The 15,816-nt window shown below is 28.4% G+C and overlaps 3 protein-coding genes and 1 long non-coding RNA gene across 5 annotated transcripts; 2 read left to right on the top strand and 2 right to left on the bottom strand.

The window, feature by feature from the left end:
• Window positions 1-7: 7 nt before the first annotated feature.
• Window positions 8-2,224, top strand: LOC117205358 (peroxisomal membrane protein PEX13). Its single transcript, XM_033443717.1, has 5 exons — window positions 8-214; window positions 534-809; window positions 1,160-1,407; window positions 1,488-1,667; window positions 1,768-2,224. Exons 1-5 carry the CDS (start codon window positions 147-149, stop codon window positions 2,130-2,132), a joined length of 1,137 nt encoding a protein of 378 aa, XP_033299608.1. The 5' UTR covers window positions 8-146; the 3' UTR covers window positions 2,133-2,224.
• A 676-nt stretch (window positions 2,225-2,900) lies between these two features.
• On the bottom strand, window positions 2,901-5,128 carry LOC117205563 (V-type proton ATPase subunit E). Its single transcript, XM_033444138.1, has 5 exons — window positions 4,920-5,128; window positions 4,100-4,275; window positions 3,805-3,973; window positions 3,485-3,668; window positions 2,901-3,346 (listed from the first exon to the last, which is right to left on the bottom strand). The coding sequence occupies exons 1-5, from the start codon at window positions 4,950-4,952 to the stop codon at window positions 3,228-3,230; spliced, it is 681 nt and encodes a 226-aa protein (XP_033300029.1). The 5' UTR covers window positions 4,953-5,128; the 3' UTR covers window positions 2,901-3,227.
• Window positions 5,129-5,648: 520 nt separating this feature from the next.
• Window positions 5,649-14,299, top strand: LOC117212105 (protein mahjong). Of its 2 annotated transcripts, XM_033457012.1 has the most exons (19): window positions 5,649-5,838; window positions 6,629-6,905; window positions 7,004-7,262; window positions 7,353-7,531; window positions 7,611-8,065; window positions 8,138-8,609; window positions 8,684-8,929; window positions 9,141-9,518; window positions 9,598-9,717; window positions 9,887-10,186; window positions 10,321-10,518; window positions 10,630-10,883; window positions 11,002-11,247; window positions 11,368-11,554; window positions 11,740-12,033; window positions 12,127-12,328; window positions 12,442-12,648; window positions 12,773-13,012; window positions 13,183-14,299. In XM_033457012.1, the coding sequence occupies exons 2-19, from the start codon at window positions 6,645-6,647 to the stop codon at window positions 13,398-13,400; spliced, it is 4,716 nt and encodes a 1,571-aa protein (XP_033312903.1). In that variant the 5' UTR covers window positions 5,649-5,838; window positions 6,629-6,644; the 3' UTR covers window positions 13,401-14,299. The 2 variants fall into 2 exon arrangements, with proteins under 2 accessions (XP_033312903.1, XP_033313662.1); XM_033457771.1 differs by lacking the exon at window positions 5,649-5,838 and having other exon boundaries at window positions 6,645-6,905; window positions 9,141-9,512; window positions 13,183-13,400.
• On the bottom strand, window positions 14,140-15,564 carry LOC117215007. The gene is made up of 2 exons (XR_004489048.1): window positions 15,085-15,564; window positions 14,140-14,545 (listed from the first exon to the last, which is right to left on the bottom strand). It is a non-coding gene; the product is annotated as an uncharacterized LOC117215007 (long non-coding RNA).
• Window positions 15,565-15,816: the final 252 nt, after the last annotated feature.

Genomic DNA, 15,816 nt, shown 5'->3' with positions numbered 1-15,816 from the left:
GATAAAAAATAATATCAGGTAATACATATACAATTATCAATAAAAACTCTGTCTTTCCGTATTAAGTATTTTTGTATAAGTAGAGAGGTTATGAACTTTGTACAGTGAACGACATGATGAACGTAATAAACATATTATCGTAAAGTATGGCGCCGGAAAGAACAAATGGGATTAATGGAAATCACTTAAAAAATGTACCTAACATCATAAACAGGTACTGGATTTATGTAAAAATTAATTTAAGATAATATTTATAATCTTATATCTAATAATCGGTGACAAATTATCAAACAATTTAAGACATGTTGATAAGATTTAAGTGATATCTTATTTAAAAAAAGTAATCAATGTCATTTTTTGCTTCAAATCATGGAACATTCATAAAATAGTAATTCTATTCATATTTTTGAAATTTTATTCTAATATGCAATTTAATATAATATAGTTAATAATATTTAAACAATAATAAGTTTCTTCATTAAGTATTTAATGGAATAATGCTGTTACTTTTAAATAAAATGGTTTTATTGTAGTATACCAAATGCGCCATCACCATTTCCTCCTTCAAATCTTCAACCAGGAAATCCTCCACCAGTACCTCCGCGTCAACCAGTCCAAAATTATTCTGGATTTCATCATAGACCATTTGGATCTAATTATTATGGAGGATACGGATTTGGTGGATATGGTAATCAATATAGGGGATTTAATGGATATGGAGGATATAGTTCATATAGTTCATATGGTCCATACTCCAATTATAATAATTATGGAATGTTTGGTGGACACAGTGGTGATGCCGAAAATAGGTAAGAAGCTTATAACATGTCATATTTATTTCATATGTTATATCATATTTAATCTTTTCAATTCGTTTTCATTTTGTTTGGGATGATAAAAGATTTTGTGACTCGATTCCTAACGATAAAAAATATATAGAATTCTCAATGTTTTTATATGTAATTTACAATCTTTAAATGTGATAAACAATTTCCAAAATTATTGAATATAGATATGAACTATTAATATAAAATATAGATATGAACTATTGATATAGAATATAGATATAAAAGAAATATGAAAATTAATTAAATAGTTAACTGAATTTTGATGGAAATAATGAAATAAGTTAGTAATAGTTGTTTGAAATTGTGTGCAGATTTTCCCAATATGTTGAGGACAATACCAGGTCAACTTTTCAGTTGATCGAGACAGTTCTTCATACATTTTCATCTATGACAATGCTATTGGAATCCACATATTTTGCTTTAACAAATTCATTCAGAGCAATTTTAAATGTTGCAGAAAATGTTGGGAAATTACGCTCCACTGTAAATCAGTTACTTAGTACTTTTGCTTTAATTAGATTTTTTAAATGGTTGTACAGAAAGATTGTACACTCTACTGGTAAAGTTTTCTATTATATTTTACAGTTTATATGATATGTAGTTCTAATTTATAATTTAGTTTATTAAATATTCTTTTAGGTTATCAAAATCAAGATTCAATAAACGAAGAGTTATGGGATAAATCACTAGCAAAAGTTGGAAGTGTAAATGTTCATAATTCTTCTTACTGGTCTGGGTTTTTAATATTCAGTGTATTCTTTGTAGTACCTTATATAATTCATAAAATTTCGAATAATATTAAAAACATGCAAATAAAAGGTACTAAAACATAAAATACCTTTGCTAGTTATTTAAAGATTATGTGTTATGAATTTTTTACATATAAAATAAGGTAACTAAATAAGAATTTAATCTTTAGGAAAAGATCCAAAAGAATGGCAAGTTATTGAGGAACCCGCATATATTGCAACAGTGTTATATGACTTTGTTGCCACTCACAATGATGAACTCAGTATAAAAGCTGGTCAAAAAGTCTATCTTGCACCCAAGTCTCTACAACCAAAAAATTTGCCCGGGTGGTGCAAAGCTACCGATAATGTAAATGTTGGTCTTATTCCTTACAATTATATTAAAGTTATAGGACAATTGAAAAAAGTGAAAAGGGATAATGAAACAAACCCTGTAAATGAAGAAATATCTTCTACAAATGAAAGTTCTAATCATAGCAATAGAAAGGATTCACAGCCTATAAGAAATGATAAAACTGTTGAAAATGAAGCATAGGGAAGTTGGTTTTAAATGATTTTATTAAATGTTTTATAACTTTCAACAATACACTAGAATTTATATCCAATAAATTTTGAAACTTTTCTACATTTCATTTTTATTATAATTTAGATTCGAGACAAGAGAAATTTGTTTTGGATCAAATTATATGAAATATAAATTTATACCACTAACATATGGAACTAAAAATATGGAAATAATGGTTTCTGATGAATATAACTAACAATTTACGTTACAAAATAATTATATTTTAAGAAATTAAGATTTTATTTAAATTAAAATGGGAAATATTTAAAATTTATGTATTATAAGATCAAACTTTTTAAGTTTTTTCTTTTCATGTGTGTAGTAAGTGGAATTACTAGCATATGATGTATAAGTCTATATAGTATTTGTATTTATACTGCAATTTATGATAATGAAAGTTTTGATAATCAAACTGTTCTATCAGTAAATTCATATAAAATTTATTTTAATTTTTGTTTATAAAGTAAATTGGACAAATATTAATTAAACAAATATTGTTCTATTTGTTACGTTTAAAAAATTAAATATTATGAAACAATACAGTTGTTTATTCTTACAATATGCATATAAGGCTATATAGAAAATCTTAATCTGCAAAAAATCTCTTTCGTTGTATAAGAAACTTCTAAGAAAAAATAAATACTTATATGTCGTTTTAAAGGATTTTCCTGTTTTAAATAATAATTGTACTTACCATGGCAGATAAAAATTACGAAATTACAATTAAAAGTAACTTAATTAAAGTAAAAGAAAGGAAATTGATTTTTAAGGATCACTTTTAAGGAATTTACAATCGCTTTCACATAAAATACTTTATAGATATATATGTATATTGAATATGTGTGCAATAATAGTTTGGACACACACACATATATATATGTGTATATATGTATATTTATATAATTTACAATTTCACTTTCTCTCTCTTTTCAACAATATTAACAACAGATTCTACGATCTACACAACAGATTCTTAGTTGTTTTAGCATTCTAAAGAAGGGAATGTTTTGTTAGAAAGGAAAATAGTATGAAAAGAAGAGAAAAAGAAAATGTGAAAGGAATTTTTTAATCATCGAACTTGCGATTAGGATTGGATCCAAATAGGGCAGAACGTATATCTGGTACTAATTGTTGTGCTATTAATTCTAATCTCGTTTCCAAAGTGTTGCTGACTTTTATACGCCCTAAAAACAGAATGATATGAATCATTTAATTTCGTTAAAAAAACTTAGAAGATTGAAATAAATGATAAATCTTGTTTTTGTTAAAAATATAAGAATATAGTGCAATAATTTATTAAAAAGTATGCATTATCTACTAACCTCTTGCTGCAAGTAAATCAACTCCACCACAACTATCAGAAGGAAGGAAGTTATCCTGATCAATTTTAACTGTAACATCTTTCTTTGTTATTTGTTTATAAGCATCTTGAACAGAATCAAAAAGTGATTCTACTAGAGGAACGTCTACTTGACGTACTCGAACAACAACATGGCTTTCTGTTAACTAAAAATTACAGATACATAAAGATAAATTGAGCAAACGTCTATACCCTTTTTCTATAAAGAAAAACAATGACCGAAAGTAAAAATAATAACAAATGTTATGAAGAGAAAATTTAAACATCTGTAAAGTCTTGTACCCGACATAATCCTTGCACAATCAATAATTTCAGAAGTTCCCTATATTGTGAACTATCCTGCATCACTTCTCCTAATCTCTTCCTAGCTTCATCAAGTACGTCACGAACATGATCTTCTCTAATTTTGAGGACTTTTAGACGGGCTTGATTCAACATGTTGGATGATTGACTATAAAATAACAGAAATTGAATTATTTAAATAAAGCCTATTTACTAGAAAAAATTTCTCTTAATAGTATATTATAAAAACATTTGTATATAATATTTAAAATTATTTTTATAATATCAAACGTACATCTTTTTTTGAAGTTCCACTTGTTTTTCTTTCTTTTCATAATATTCCATAATTTTAAGCCTTTGCTGTTGAACTAAGCGTCCCTTTTCAATATTAAATTCTTCTTCTGCTTTAGCATCAATTTCTTCTGCTTTCTCATTGGCCTCTTGTTCAATGAAGGCCATCATATGATTAATCTAAAATAATAATAATTATAAAAATATACATTTTTTATTTTTAATTAAAAAAGTATAGAATTAAATTCGTTCAACTTTTCTATACATTTTCTTTTACTTTTTACAAAAATATAAATTTGTGTGTGTGTGTGTGTGTGTACATATATATATATATATATATATATAAAATTTTATTAACAGAATTTGAATTAAAACCCAAACATATTTCCAGATGATAGAATAATAATACTTTAATATTTCAGAAATAATAATATTTTTAACTTTGATACAATCCAATTAAATAATCAATGGTTGTATTATACTTTTTAATTTTTTGTTTCTAAAAAGTAAATTAATGACATTGTTAAAACTTTGATTTAAGCAAAATTACTACTCAAGTTATTATTATTTATGTAAACATAATTGAAGTTACTTAATAGTTAAGAAGAATATTTAATTCAATCAAATTTATTATTTACACTGGATTGTAGATGTTTAAAACATTATTGAAAAAAAGAACGATAAGAACAAAATTTTGTCAAAAAAAAAGTGCCAGGAACAAATATTTCATCCAAGCAACAATATAGAATAAAATGCAAAAATAGCTTAAAATCGATGCTCCAAATACTTCAAATTGTAAATACTTCAATTGAAATACTTTTTACCTGCTTCTGTACATCTCCATCGCTTAATGCCATTTTGAAGTTTAAGGATCCGTCGATTTTACAATAGTAACGACTTTCTTAATTACTACTTTACTTTTTTGATGAACAAATTCTAAGTCGAAGTTTTCGAGAAGTCAACGCCTACTGATGAAAGTATCTTCAGTTAATGACGATCATATGACACAGGTAGTGTGTTCATAAAACTAACTTATTTAGCCGAAATATATATCACGGTATGTGTTCTCAAAACTAATCAAAATTTACTATACTTTGCAAATTTTAATTTAAAAGAATGTATGTATGAAATAATTGTCTCTATAAAGTTATTGCTTTTAATGTAATATATAAATACATGCATAAATTATATGCATATAAATATTGTGTGTAAATATTTTAGAATAATATCTTTTTTATCGAATAAATATGTAAAGCTAGTAAAAAAATTGATTTTGTTTTTTGTGACTATATTTAATTAATGAAAATTACTACTATTATATCTTAATTAATGAAAAGTTATTGATGAATTATTAATTATTGAAAAATGTTGCATTGTGTAGTTTCAATAATTTTTGGTTACGCGGTATCAGAAGCGGCATATTTAATAATACCACTAATTTTTCATTTTTCTGTTATAACGTAATATACAAAATTTCCTAGAAAACACAAGTTTCTAAAACCAACATATACATTTAAAAAAATTCTACTTTATATTGTGACATTTCAGTATATTTGAAAAGTTGAATTAACTAGCCCGTCTTCAGCGTGCATGTCGGTGGTTACGTTTCGTACTTTTATAAGAAAACATCATTCTTAATTGAAATTTTACATACTCTTACAATTTAACAGTATAATTCACTGTCAAAGGTGACATACACCGTAATAATTGTCAAACGAGTAAACTCAAATAAATTTCAAGAAGGTAATGTTTCATTGGCTCTAACCTAATAATATACATGCTGCTTTTCGTTATCTGATTTTCAAAAAACATTAACAAATTGTTTTTATCGATATTCTAATCTTTTGTATTTACAAGTATGTTCAATAATTAATGTGCTATTAATCTTCTTCACGTTTCTTTCCTAAACCTTGATCTTTGTTTATTGTATATTCGACTTTAAGGTTAAGTTATTAGTTTTTAAATTTAATGAACAATTATTTAAAAACATTGAGATGTTAAATAAACATTAGAGTCAAATTAGTTAGATAATTGATTACTTATTAAAAACTTCTAGAAATTATGCTTTTTTTTTAAATTGTCAAAGTATATAGAAATTGGTTAATTACATTTTGTTGTGTAATATGCAATTGTTTAAACATATTATTTTATTTTTATTTAAATTGATATTTTACTTCTATTAATCTTAACTTGTTTTAGTCTTAATTTATGAAAGGAGTAATTGTTAAATGTGCATAGTAAAATAATTGGTAATTGAAATTAATAGATGAAAAGATTCTTGCTTTGGATTATTCGAGTTTCAGTGTTATTTGGTTATTTTATTACGAATGTGTTGGATATTTAATTGAAATCTTATAGAATTAATGTATTATTAAATATAAAAGTAAAAATATGTATGATATAAGGATAATAAGATCCTATTAATATAATTATGAAATTAAAAAACCAAAAAGTATAACAAATAATCTAAGAATATTAGGGGGATTCTTTGAGAGTTTCACAACTATAAGCTTAATTATATGTGCGTTTATAGGACAATAAGGACAAAGATGTCAAGCGCAGAATCATTGGCCGAAGTAACAGATGTAGTTCAAATTCTCAGACAATGGGAAGAGGAACATTCATCACCTACATATGATCCAGTTCCAACATTACGAAGACTGGCAGAAATTATAGAGCTAGAAACAGAAAATTATTTAAAGATGGATCCTGACCCATTTGATGAAAGACATCCATCACGCACAGATCCAGAGTGCAATTTTGGACATATATTGAAAGTATTATTTAGAAAAGATAATTTTATGACTAAGGTAAGTCTAGTATTGAATTGGAAAGGAAATAATATAATTATTAATTATTATATATATAACTTGAAAGATTATTACATAATTTATTATTCTGTTAACAGCTTATAAATGATTACTTAAGGGATACTTATTGGTCACGTGCGGGTATTACGGGTCGTGATGTTAGAAAGCTCAATATTGCAGCCTGTCGTCTTATGCTTGATATACTTCCTGGTTTAGAAACTTCTGCAGTTTTTCAGCCAGATATGGAAGGACTCATTCATCGTCTGTTTTCTTGGGCAGAAAAAAGCGTAGAACCCTTGCAAAGTTATGCAACTGGGCTTGTAGCTGCTGCAATGGAAGTTCAGGAAATTGCTACAGGTTTCATTTAATTTTAAATAAAGCTTGATATTGGCATTAATATTTAGAATGTATAATTCAGGAAATAATTATTTGTTATTTTTACTAAAGGATTTAGGGAGCAAAATGCAAAAATGGTACCACTGATGTTACAAAGGCTTCATAAATTACAAGAGGAAGCTCAGGAAGAAAGACAACTCGCAGCTAATAGTAGACCATTTGCACATTTTGGTCAAGACAGAAATAGTGGAGGGGATGGAGAAAATAAAGGTGTGCCTGGGAAAAGAAAAGTAAGAATAATTCAATGTATATGATAATATTTAGGAACGTCATTTTGTAAATACTAAATATTAAAAATTGTATTCAAAGGTGAGAGAAAAACTAAAAGAGAATGAAATTCTCAAAAGTTCCAATCATAGTAATTATTTTTCTGAAGAAGAAGAAGACTGTGCTCAGTCCTCTGAAGATTCTGCTCCCTTACCTAAGAGAAAAAAAAGCGATACAGAATGTGAAACTCCTGTAAAAAATAATACTGTGTATCCAGAGATAATGTCTCCACCTTTGTCTGTGCCAAAAAATTCTAATTTAAATAATCAAGTTACACCATCCAAGGCACAGAGTACACATAATAGATCATTGAATGCTTCTTCTGTACGGTGTAATTTGCAAAAAAATTCGTCTTTAATGCAAAGTTCCACTACATTATCAACATCATTATTAGAAGGGAATTCTAATTCTTCATGGGCAGAGATGGAATCATATGTCATTGGAAATATACAAATGCATCCTCTAACATTAGGTACAAGACAAATGTTAATACTAAGGTAAAGATATTAATTTCATATTTCACATTACTTCCAAATATTTATTAAACGTATATTTGTATTTTATAACAGGTATCTTACTCCAATGGGTGAATATCAAGAATTCTTAGGTCATGTATTTGAACAAAATGCTTTAGAACTGATTCTGAAGTATATCAATGTTAGAGAAACGAAGGACAGTCGCTTAGCATTTGAAGCTCTGAAATACTTAGCTTCCCTTCTGTGTCATAAAAAATTTTCTATTGAATTTCTTAATGTTGGAGGTCTTCAAAAGCTATTAGATGTTCCAAGACCCAGTGTTGCAGCTACTGGTGTCTCTATCTGTTTATACTACTTAGCATATTGTGAAGATGCAATGGAAAGAGTATGTCTATTGCCAAAGCATGTTATTTCAGATCTTGTTACCTATGCATTATGGCTCCTAGAACGAAGTCATGATTCTGGAAGGTGCCATGCAACAATGTTCTTTGGATTTTCTTTTCCATTTAAAGTAATACTTGAAGAATTTGATGCACAGGATGGGCTTCGGAAACTTTTCAATGTGGTAAGAATTGTTTTAAATCACTTTCATCTATTTTAGCATCAATTTTTTGGTATTTAATATATACATTTTTTAAGATATCCACATTACCAATTTTAAACATAGAGGAAGAACCGGCATTAAACGATGATGAAGAATGTGCTTCTAGGCAAATAGTTAGGCATGTTGCAGTAGCTTTAAAACGATATATGGAAGCCCATTTACATCTTAAAACAGAACAATTACAAAGAGCAGAAAATGCTAGAGCAGAGCGTGACACCTGGCAACCATCGTTACCACCTTATAAGGCTGTGAAGCTAAGCAGTGAAGAAGTTCAGGCAAAGGTAAAAATATTCAAATTCAAGTATTAATAGTATTCATGGTATTAATAATTAAGTACTAATTTATATTATGTATTAAATTCAATTCAAAACACAAATTTAAAAATATTGTATACAAGGATGTATATGTTTTAATATTATAACATATAGCAATATAATATAATGGTTTATAATAGGGAAATATAAATATTTATTAAATTCATGTTTATTAAAGGTGGAAATACTTCAAGAATTAATGTCTGTAAGAGCAGCATGGCCGCCAGTAGAAGAGTTATATCGCCTTGGAGGCATAACGCTTCTTCTTCAAATTATTGCCTTCGCTAGAGAATGGAATTATAGTGGCAGGGTTCATACAACTTCCAGCGCAGAAACGGTTCGCTCTTGCTTAGATGTAGTAGCTATTTGTTCTGTAGTGCCAAAAGTGATGTTATTACTTTGTGAAAGAGTAGACATGCCTGATATGTCAATGACAATGGCAATTAACTTACTCTTAGCTGCAGCAGAATGCGAAATTATTGCAGATCCTGATGTACAAAGGGCTGCACTGAGAGCTGTAATTAATTGTGTCTGTGCTCCTATAAATAGGGTAATGGTATATATTAAATAAATATTAAATAATTGAACAAGTTTAAAATAATAAGTCACAGTTATCTGTTTATTTTACATTACAGATTGGTGGTAATGTAGCAAGATTCTCGGTAACAGGTTCTGCTAAGAAAAAGGCAAATAATAATAGTGAAGAGTTAATACAAAAAATTTGGGGAAGTGTCAGGTCTAATAATGGAATAATGGTATATATTGATAAATATGTATATATATTTTATTTAAGTAAATGTTAATTATTAACAGTTTTGATCAATTTTAATACTTCTTTTGCAATACTTAGTTTTTGCAATACTTAGTATTAAACACTATTACTTTTTTCTTAATTTAACTTAATTTTGTTTCTTTATTTTATAGGTTTTGTTACAATTGATGATGGTTAAAACTCCGATCACAGATGCAGATAGTATAAGAGCATTGGCTTGTCGAGCTTTGGCAGGTTTGGCACGAAGTGAAAAAGTCAGACAAATAATTAGTAAGCTCCCCATGTTTACCGATGGACAAATTCAAGCACTTATGAAAGATCCAATACTTCAAGAAAAGAGGCAGGAACATGTTATGTTTCAAAAGTATGCTTTAGAGCTAATGGGAAGAGTTTCTGGAGAAGCAAAGCCTACTGGAGCAGAATATGAAATTTCTTTAGCCAGTTTACACAGAGTAAGTTTTATTTTAAACTTATTTAATTCAATTTTTATCACATAATAATTTAATTCAATTATTGTTTCAATATATTTTTTATATTTGATTTCATTTTATTGTTCTCTTAATAACGCTAAATTTTAACTTTACAGGCAAATGTAGTGGCACAAACAAGAATACAATATAACGAACAACAGTTAAATCAATTAATATATCAGCATTTAATGTCAAAAGGCTTAACAGAAACTGCATCGACACTCCACAGGGAAGCAAATTTAGATTCTTCTGCAATTATGAAACCAGTATGTACATATCAACCATTTACTTACCGCAGTCCTGCAGCTACTGGAGTAAGTTATATCCATAAGAATTAAACAGATTTCGTTTGTAAATTTGTTGAATAGATATAATAGAAAAATGAGTATATACGTGAAATTTAAATATGTATATTTTTTGTTCAGACAAGAAATGGATTTTCTCCCAGCGCAACGGTAAATTTGTACAATACGAACAGATGCAATCAAAGAGAAGTCACTTCGCGAAACAATACCACACCTACTTCATCATTTAGGTACATATCTCATTCAAATACCGGTTCGGGTTCATCGTCATTATGTTCCGGAAATAATATACGCATGAAGCATTCTGACTGCCTCAATCAAAATGTTATTCCAAATAGCACAAATCAACTAATTAAATTACAAATTAATCAAAAGTAAGTTTATATTACAGAAATAATAATTTTTTCTGTCAATTATTAATTGAGTCTATATACGATTTTATTTGAAAGTTATAAATAATATAAGATAAATTAAGTACTTAAATAATTTCAGAAAAAATCAATCCGATAAGCAGCCTCTAGTCAATCAAATAAATTGTCACTCCATTAATCAGCCAACAGTATGTCGATCACTGCAGAAACAAATTTCGAGAGATCCTGCAGGTGGTGGAGGGCCTGGAGTAGCTACATCAAATCCATCTACTATAACACTGGATTCTATTATAACGGAATATTTAACTAATCAACACGCATTATGTAAAAATCCTATGGTTACTTGCCCACAATTTAATCTATTTGAGTATGTATTTTTTAAATTAATTTATTTAAGTGTTATAAGTGGAATTTTGTTTAAAAGGTTTTTAATATTATTTACTATTTGATTCTTATAATATTATAATAAAATAATATTTAATTTCAGACCACATAAATGTCCAGATCCCTGTACAAAAAATTCAATACCAACAAATGTAACAGTAAGACTGGCCAAAAGAGCATTAGGCATGGATGGTAGAAGATTGGATAGGAGACTTATTTATAGCCGATTTTGTCCTGTAAAAACTTTCCGGCCTACGGATGTTGCAACCTTCACCTACTGTATCTTTTCAGTAATGTTATCTCTATTTTATCAATATTAAAAATACATAGATATTCATATTTTATATATTATCGCTAGTTTTTCTGATATAAATATTTAATAAATAGTTACAATAAATTCGTGATAATATATTTGTAATATATATATATGTATAAAAAATATTTTCTAATTTAATGTATTTTATTATTTTTGCAGCCTTGTCAACAATATTTAATGTTAGGTACTTATGCGGGAGATGTAAAAATGTACAATATACATACAGGATTAGAGGAAGCGACATATTCATGCCACGAATCTTATATTTATCACATGGAATGCAACCAACGTGGAAATTTGTTATTAACTTCTACTCCATGGAGAAGTCCTATGTCTGTACTTTGGAGTATAGGAACATTCTTTGATTTAAAATTATCTTTAGAAAACATAGAATATGTTGAATTTGGAAAACTTCAAGATAGAATTATTGGAACCGACAGTGGCATTGCAACAGTATGTTTCTCTTTCTGTATAATTATCAGCATGAAAACGTTTTGATAATTTTCACAACTACCTATATGTAATTATTTCTATAATTTTTTTCAGATTTATGATATAGCTACTGGACAATTAATAACCAGTTTCGCTCCTTCAATTTCTAATCGATACACTATGAATCGTGCTACTTTTAGTATGAATGATGAATTGGTTTTACATGATGGAATATTATGGGATGCAAATTCAGGGAAACAAATTCACAAATTTGATAAATTAAATCAAACGCTTAATGGAGTTTTTCATCCTAATGGTACTGATATTTAATCGCATATAATTTAACAATAGATTTGTACTAAAGTGTAAAATAGAATGAAATTTACTAATACAGAATAATATATTTAATATTAAATAATTTGTTGATAGGTATAGAAGTAGTGTCGAATACAGAGGTTTGGGATTTAAGAACTTTCCATTTGCTGAAAACAGTGCCAACACTTGATCAAATGGAAGTAATCTTTTCTCCTGTTAATAATATTATATATGCTGTATCACTGGAGAAAGAAAATATAGATGAAACTAATTATATTACTTCATTTAAAACATTAGATGCTTTGGACTACAGTAATATTGGTAAGCTACGGTGATTATTTAAGTAATTGTTGTAAGAATTTATTGGGTAATTTTTATTCTATTGAACATTTTGAATTAATTCAATCTAAAATAAAAAGTAATCATCATAATTAAATAATTACAGCAACTTATGATGTTAGAAGAGGAGTTTACGGATTGGCTTGTAATAAATTTGACACACAAATAGCGGTAGTTGAAATAGTTAATGAATTCGATGAGAATCATGAATCCAGTGTAAGGCTGTATGATGTCGGCAGAAGAAAAGGTGATAAAGATGAAACAGATGAGGATGATGATGAAGAAGATCTTGATGCAAGCGATGATGATGGTTCGAATTCTAGCTCTGATGATAATAATGCTGATGGTTTGTCATACTTTTATATAACTTTATTCTACTTCAACTAAATTTTTCAGTATTTTGAGAAGTTATGACGATTACATGAGGATTAATCATTTTTATTTGTTTTGCTTCTGTTGGAAATTATTTACCAATTTAAAAAATTTAAAAGCATAATGATGTTTATGTTTAAATAGATGCGGACAATCCGGACGCAGCAACAGAAGGGAATGGGGATGAAAATGAGCGGAGTAATCGTGAAAACAACGACGACGATGATGACGACGATGATGAAGATGATTCAGCTGATGGAGATGATTCTGGAGACAATATGACACACTACAGCAGATCTCCCGATTCCTCTGATATTTTTCTTTCTGATATTGATCTCGAAAGTCTTTCCTCATCATCATGAAATTTTATCTTCAACAGTTCCAGTGCATTATATATAGAAATTTATTTCATTTTTGGCCAATCAGTGGGGACTGAAAGATGTTTCATTATAACATAATATTTTTAATAATGTTTATTATTATTGGCGAAATGGAAATATGCATTTAAGTAAAAACTCTGTACTAAGCAATTTTACTTATTTATTCCATGTACTTTTTATATATGGAGCAGTACAATTTTCATGCATATGTACAATTTCTATATATGCAGGAGTACAATTCAGAGCTATTAGATAAACTACAACTAATTAAATAACAAATAACTCAAATATTTCTTGTGCATTCAATTTCAATTCAAAGTTAGAAAGGTGTTGATTATCTTGCATAAAATTTATATTGAAAAATATTAAAATATATTCCTTTCGCCAATATTAAAATGAAACTATATTATGATTAAAGATTGGCCAATGAAATAATTCTGAGTCGATTTACTCAACAATCATCAAAGAGGTAAATGATACAAAAAATTAATTGCTAATGTAATTTTGAATTTCCATTGAAATTCTTATCTATAGATTTAAATGTATATATTATTATTTAAGATATTTGTTATTCAATGAACTTGTATTACATATTCTCTAAATACTGAATTATTCATAAGAAATCTGCTCACTATTCGAAATAATGGCAAACATTTTTATTGATTGGTAGACCACATTTAAGATCACTAGAAATTTTTAACTATTTTAGGATTTTGATTTGTTGAAACGGCAAGTTTTCAGAATTCTCTAATAGTACACCTATGTATATGAAAAAAGAATATGAGAGAGAGAAAGAGTGTATGAGAGAATAAATGAGAGATTGTAAAAAGTTGATTTAATCCTGTCATTTGTTATTATTAATAAAGAATCGTGAATTTGTATAGGTCAGCTCTAATAAATAGAACCATGCTTTATGATGAATTTTTAGCAAATCTATCAATATTCTTGGATTTGTACTGTATTGGGTTCTACTTTATTTGAAGGGAAAGTCTTCTTGGAAACCATTTTTCTGCTTCTCATTCACCATGCATGGAATCTTAAAAAAAGTCTGACATCTCGTCCTTTTTAGTTTTTCTATCTTTGGTGGTCTTATTGTTTTAGATAGGTTTCGAACCACTAAAACCGTGCTGAAATAAGCACAAAAACAACTATGAAATAAATCGAGTTGCAGAGGTACTGCTGGCTTGCAAAAACGGTGTTGCTACGTTGTTTACCATGGCTGGCATTTAAAACAAATTTTGATATAATATGAGTTATAAATTATAATAAAGAATGACTTTTTATTCAAAAAAAATGTACAAAATCAAGAGAAATTAAGAAAAATTTTCAGCGATTGAACTTTCAATATCATTGCTGCGTAGCCTTTCCAACATTTAGGGAATTTAGCGCGGTTGCAGCGCGTGGAGCGCTGAAGCACTCTGCTTGCGTTACAATTTCAAACAATTCCAAAACTAATTCGACCAACTCGCAACTAATTTAAATGAAAAAATACATAATAACAAAGATTCCACGGGATGACCAGTATCAGCGTAACTCACTCGGCAATTCGCCCAACGACTCACTAACTAAAAACTCTCTCAATCCAGATGAACCTGACCTTATATACTCCTGTCCCCGCTTCTCGGGTCAATCCTTGTTTTTAAGGAGAGTCAAAATCATTCCGTACCTCTGCTAGGTACGCGGCCCTTCCGTGACCATGGCTACGTCTGGTGACCCGTTATGCCACCTTAAACCTGAACCCATCGTCGTAAAGCCAGGTTGGAACATTAAAAGTTATTTTCCTTATTGTTATTGCTTAAACATTAAAATCTTGACTATGGTGATGGGGGGTTTTTCCCAGCATTCCCGACGGAAAATCCCACTGTCCTTCCATCTCCGACATATAATAGATCGACTATATAGATCGACTTTGCGCTTTAATGAAATTTACTTAGACACTGAGCTCAGCGTGACGATTTTAGCGACTCAACGATTCTCTACTTTTGAGTCGCAGTGACTCATTTATCTGTTCGTATTTATATGACAATTCATGATTAATTTATTATCCAATAAGACAAATTCTTACTAACTAATGGCAATAAACATTATTTTGATTGGAGTTTACAATATTAGAAAGCGAGCGATTTATACATTGGCAATGTTCTTTCCCAAGGTAATCAAAGTAAATACGAAATTTGAGAATGATCACAGTTGTTACTGATAAACAATTTTGACATTTAATTAATAAATTTATTAAATAACATTTGTTCGTTGCCTCAGTTACGCTGCTGTACAGTTAAAGTATTTACCCTATTATCATACAAGATTTTCATACCAGAGGGACCCACAGGCGTAGACCAGTTCACAACAATAGTGACATTCTCTTTAATTCACAAGTATTTAACTTTACGATATTGGA

Source organism: Bombus bifarius, unplaced genomic scaffold (assembly GCF_011952205.1).
Source record: "Bombus bifarius isolate JDL3187 unplaced genomic scaffold, Bbif_JDL3187 scf7180000007964, whole genome shotgun sequence".
NCBI lineage: Eukaryota > Metazoa > Arthropoda > Insecta > Hymenoptera > Apidae > Bombus > Bombus bifarius.
The sequence above is the reverse complement of the archived record's forward strand: the minus strand, read 5'-3'. Positions and strand labels throughout refer to the sequence as shown.

Coding starts and splice junctions, on each gene's coding strand:
- LOC117205563 (XM_033444138.1), bottom strand. CDS start 4,952: ATGGCATTAAGCGATGGAGATGTACAGAAGCAG. Junction 4,276..4,919: donor ATGGAGATGTACAGAAGCAG/GTAAAAAGTATT, acceptor TTATTATTTTAG/ATTAATCATATGATGGCCTT. Junction 3,974..4,099: donor GTGGAACTTCAAAAAAAGAT/GTACGTTTGATA, acceptor GTTATTTTATAG/TCAATCATCCAACATGTTGA.
- LOC117212105 (XM_033457012.1), top strand. CDS start 6,645: ATGTCAAGCGCAGAATCATTGGCCGAAGTAACAGATGTAGTTCAAATT. Junction 9,718..9,886: donor GGTCTAATAATGGAATAATG/GTATATATTGAT, acceptor TTTATTTTATAG/GTTTTGTTACAATTGATGAT. Junction 11,248..11,367: donor CCACAATTTAATCTATTTGA/GTATGTATTTTT, acceptor ATTTAATTTCAG/ACCACATAAATGTCCAGATC.
- LOC117205358 (XM_033443717.1), top strand. CDS start 147: ATGGCGCCGGAAAGAACAAATGGGATTAATGGAAATCACTTAAAAAAT. Junction 810..1,159: donor AGTGGTGATGCCGAAAATAG/GTAAGAAGCTTA, acceptor AATTGTGTGCAG/ATTTTCCCAATATGTTGAGG. Junction 1,408..1,487: donor AAAGATTGTACACTCTACTG/GTAAAGTTTTCT, acceptor ATATTCTTTTAG/GTTATCAAAATCAAGATTCA.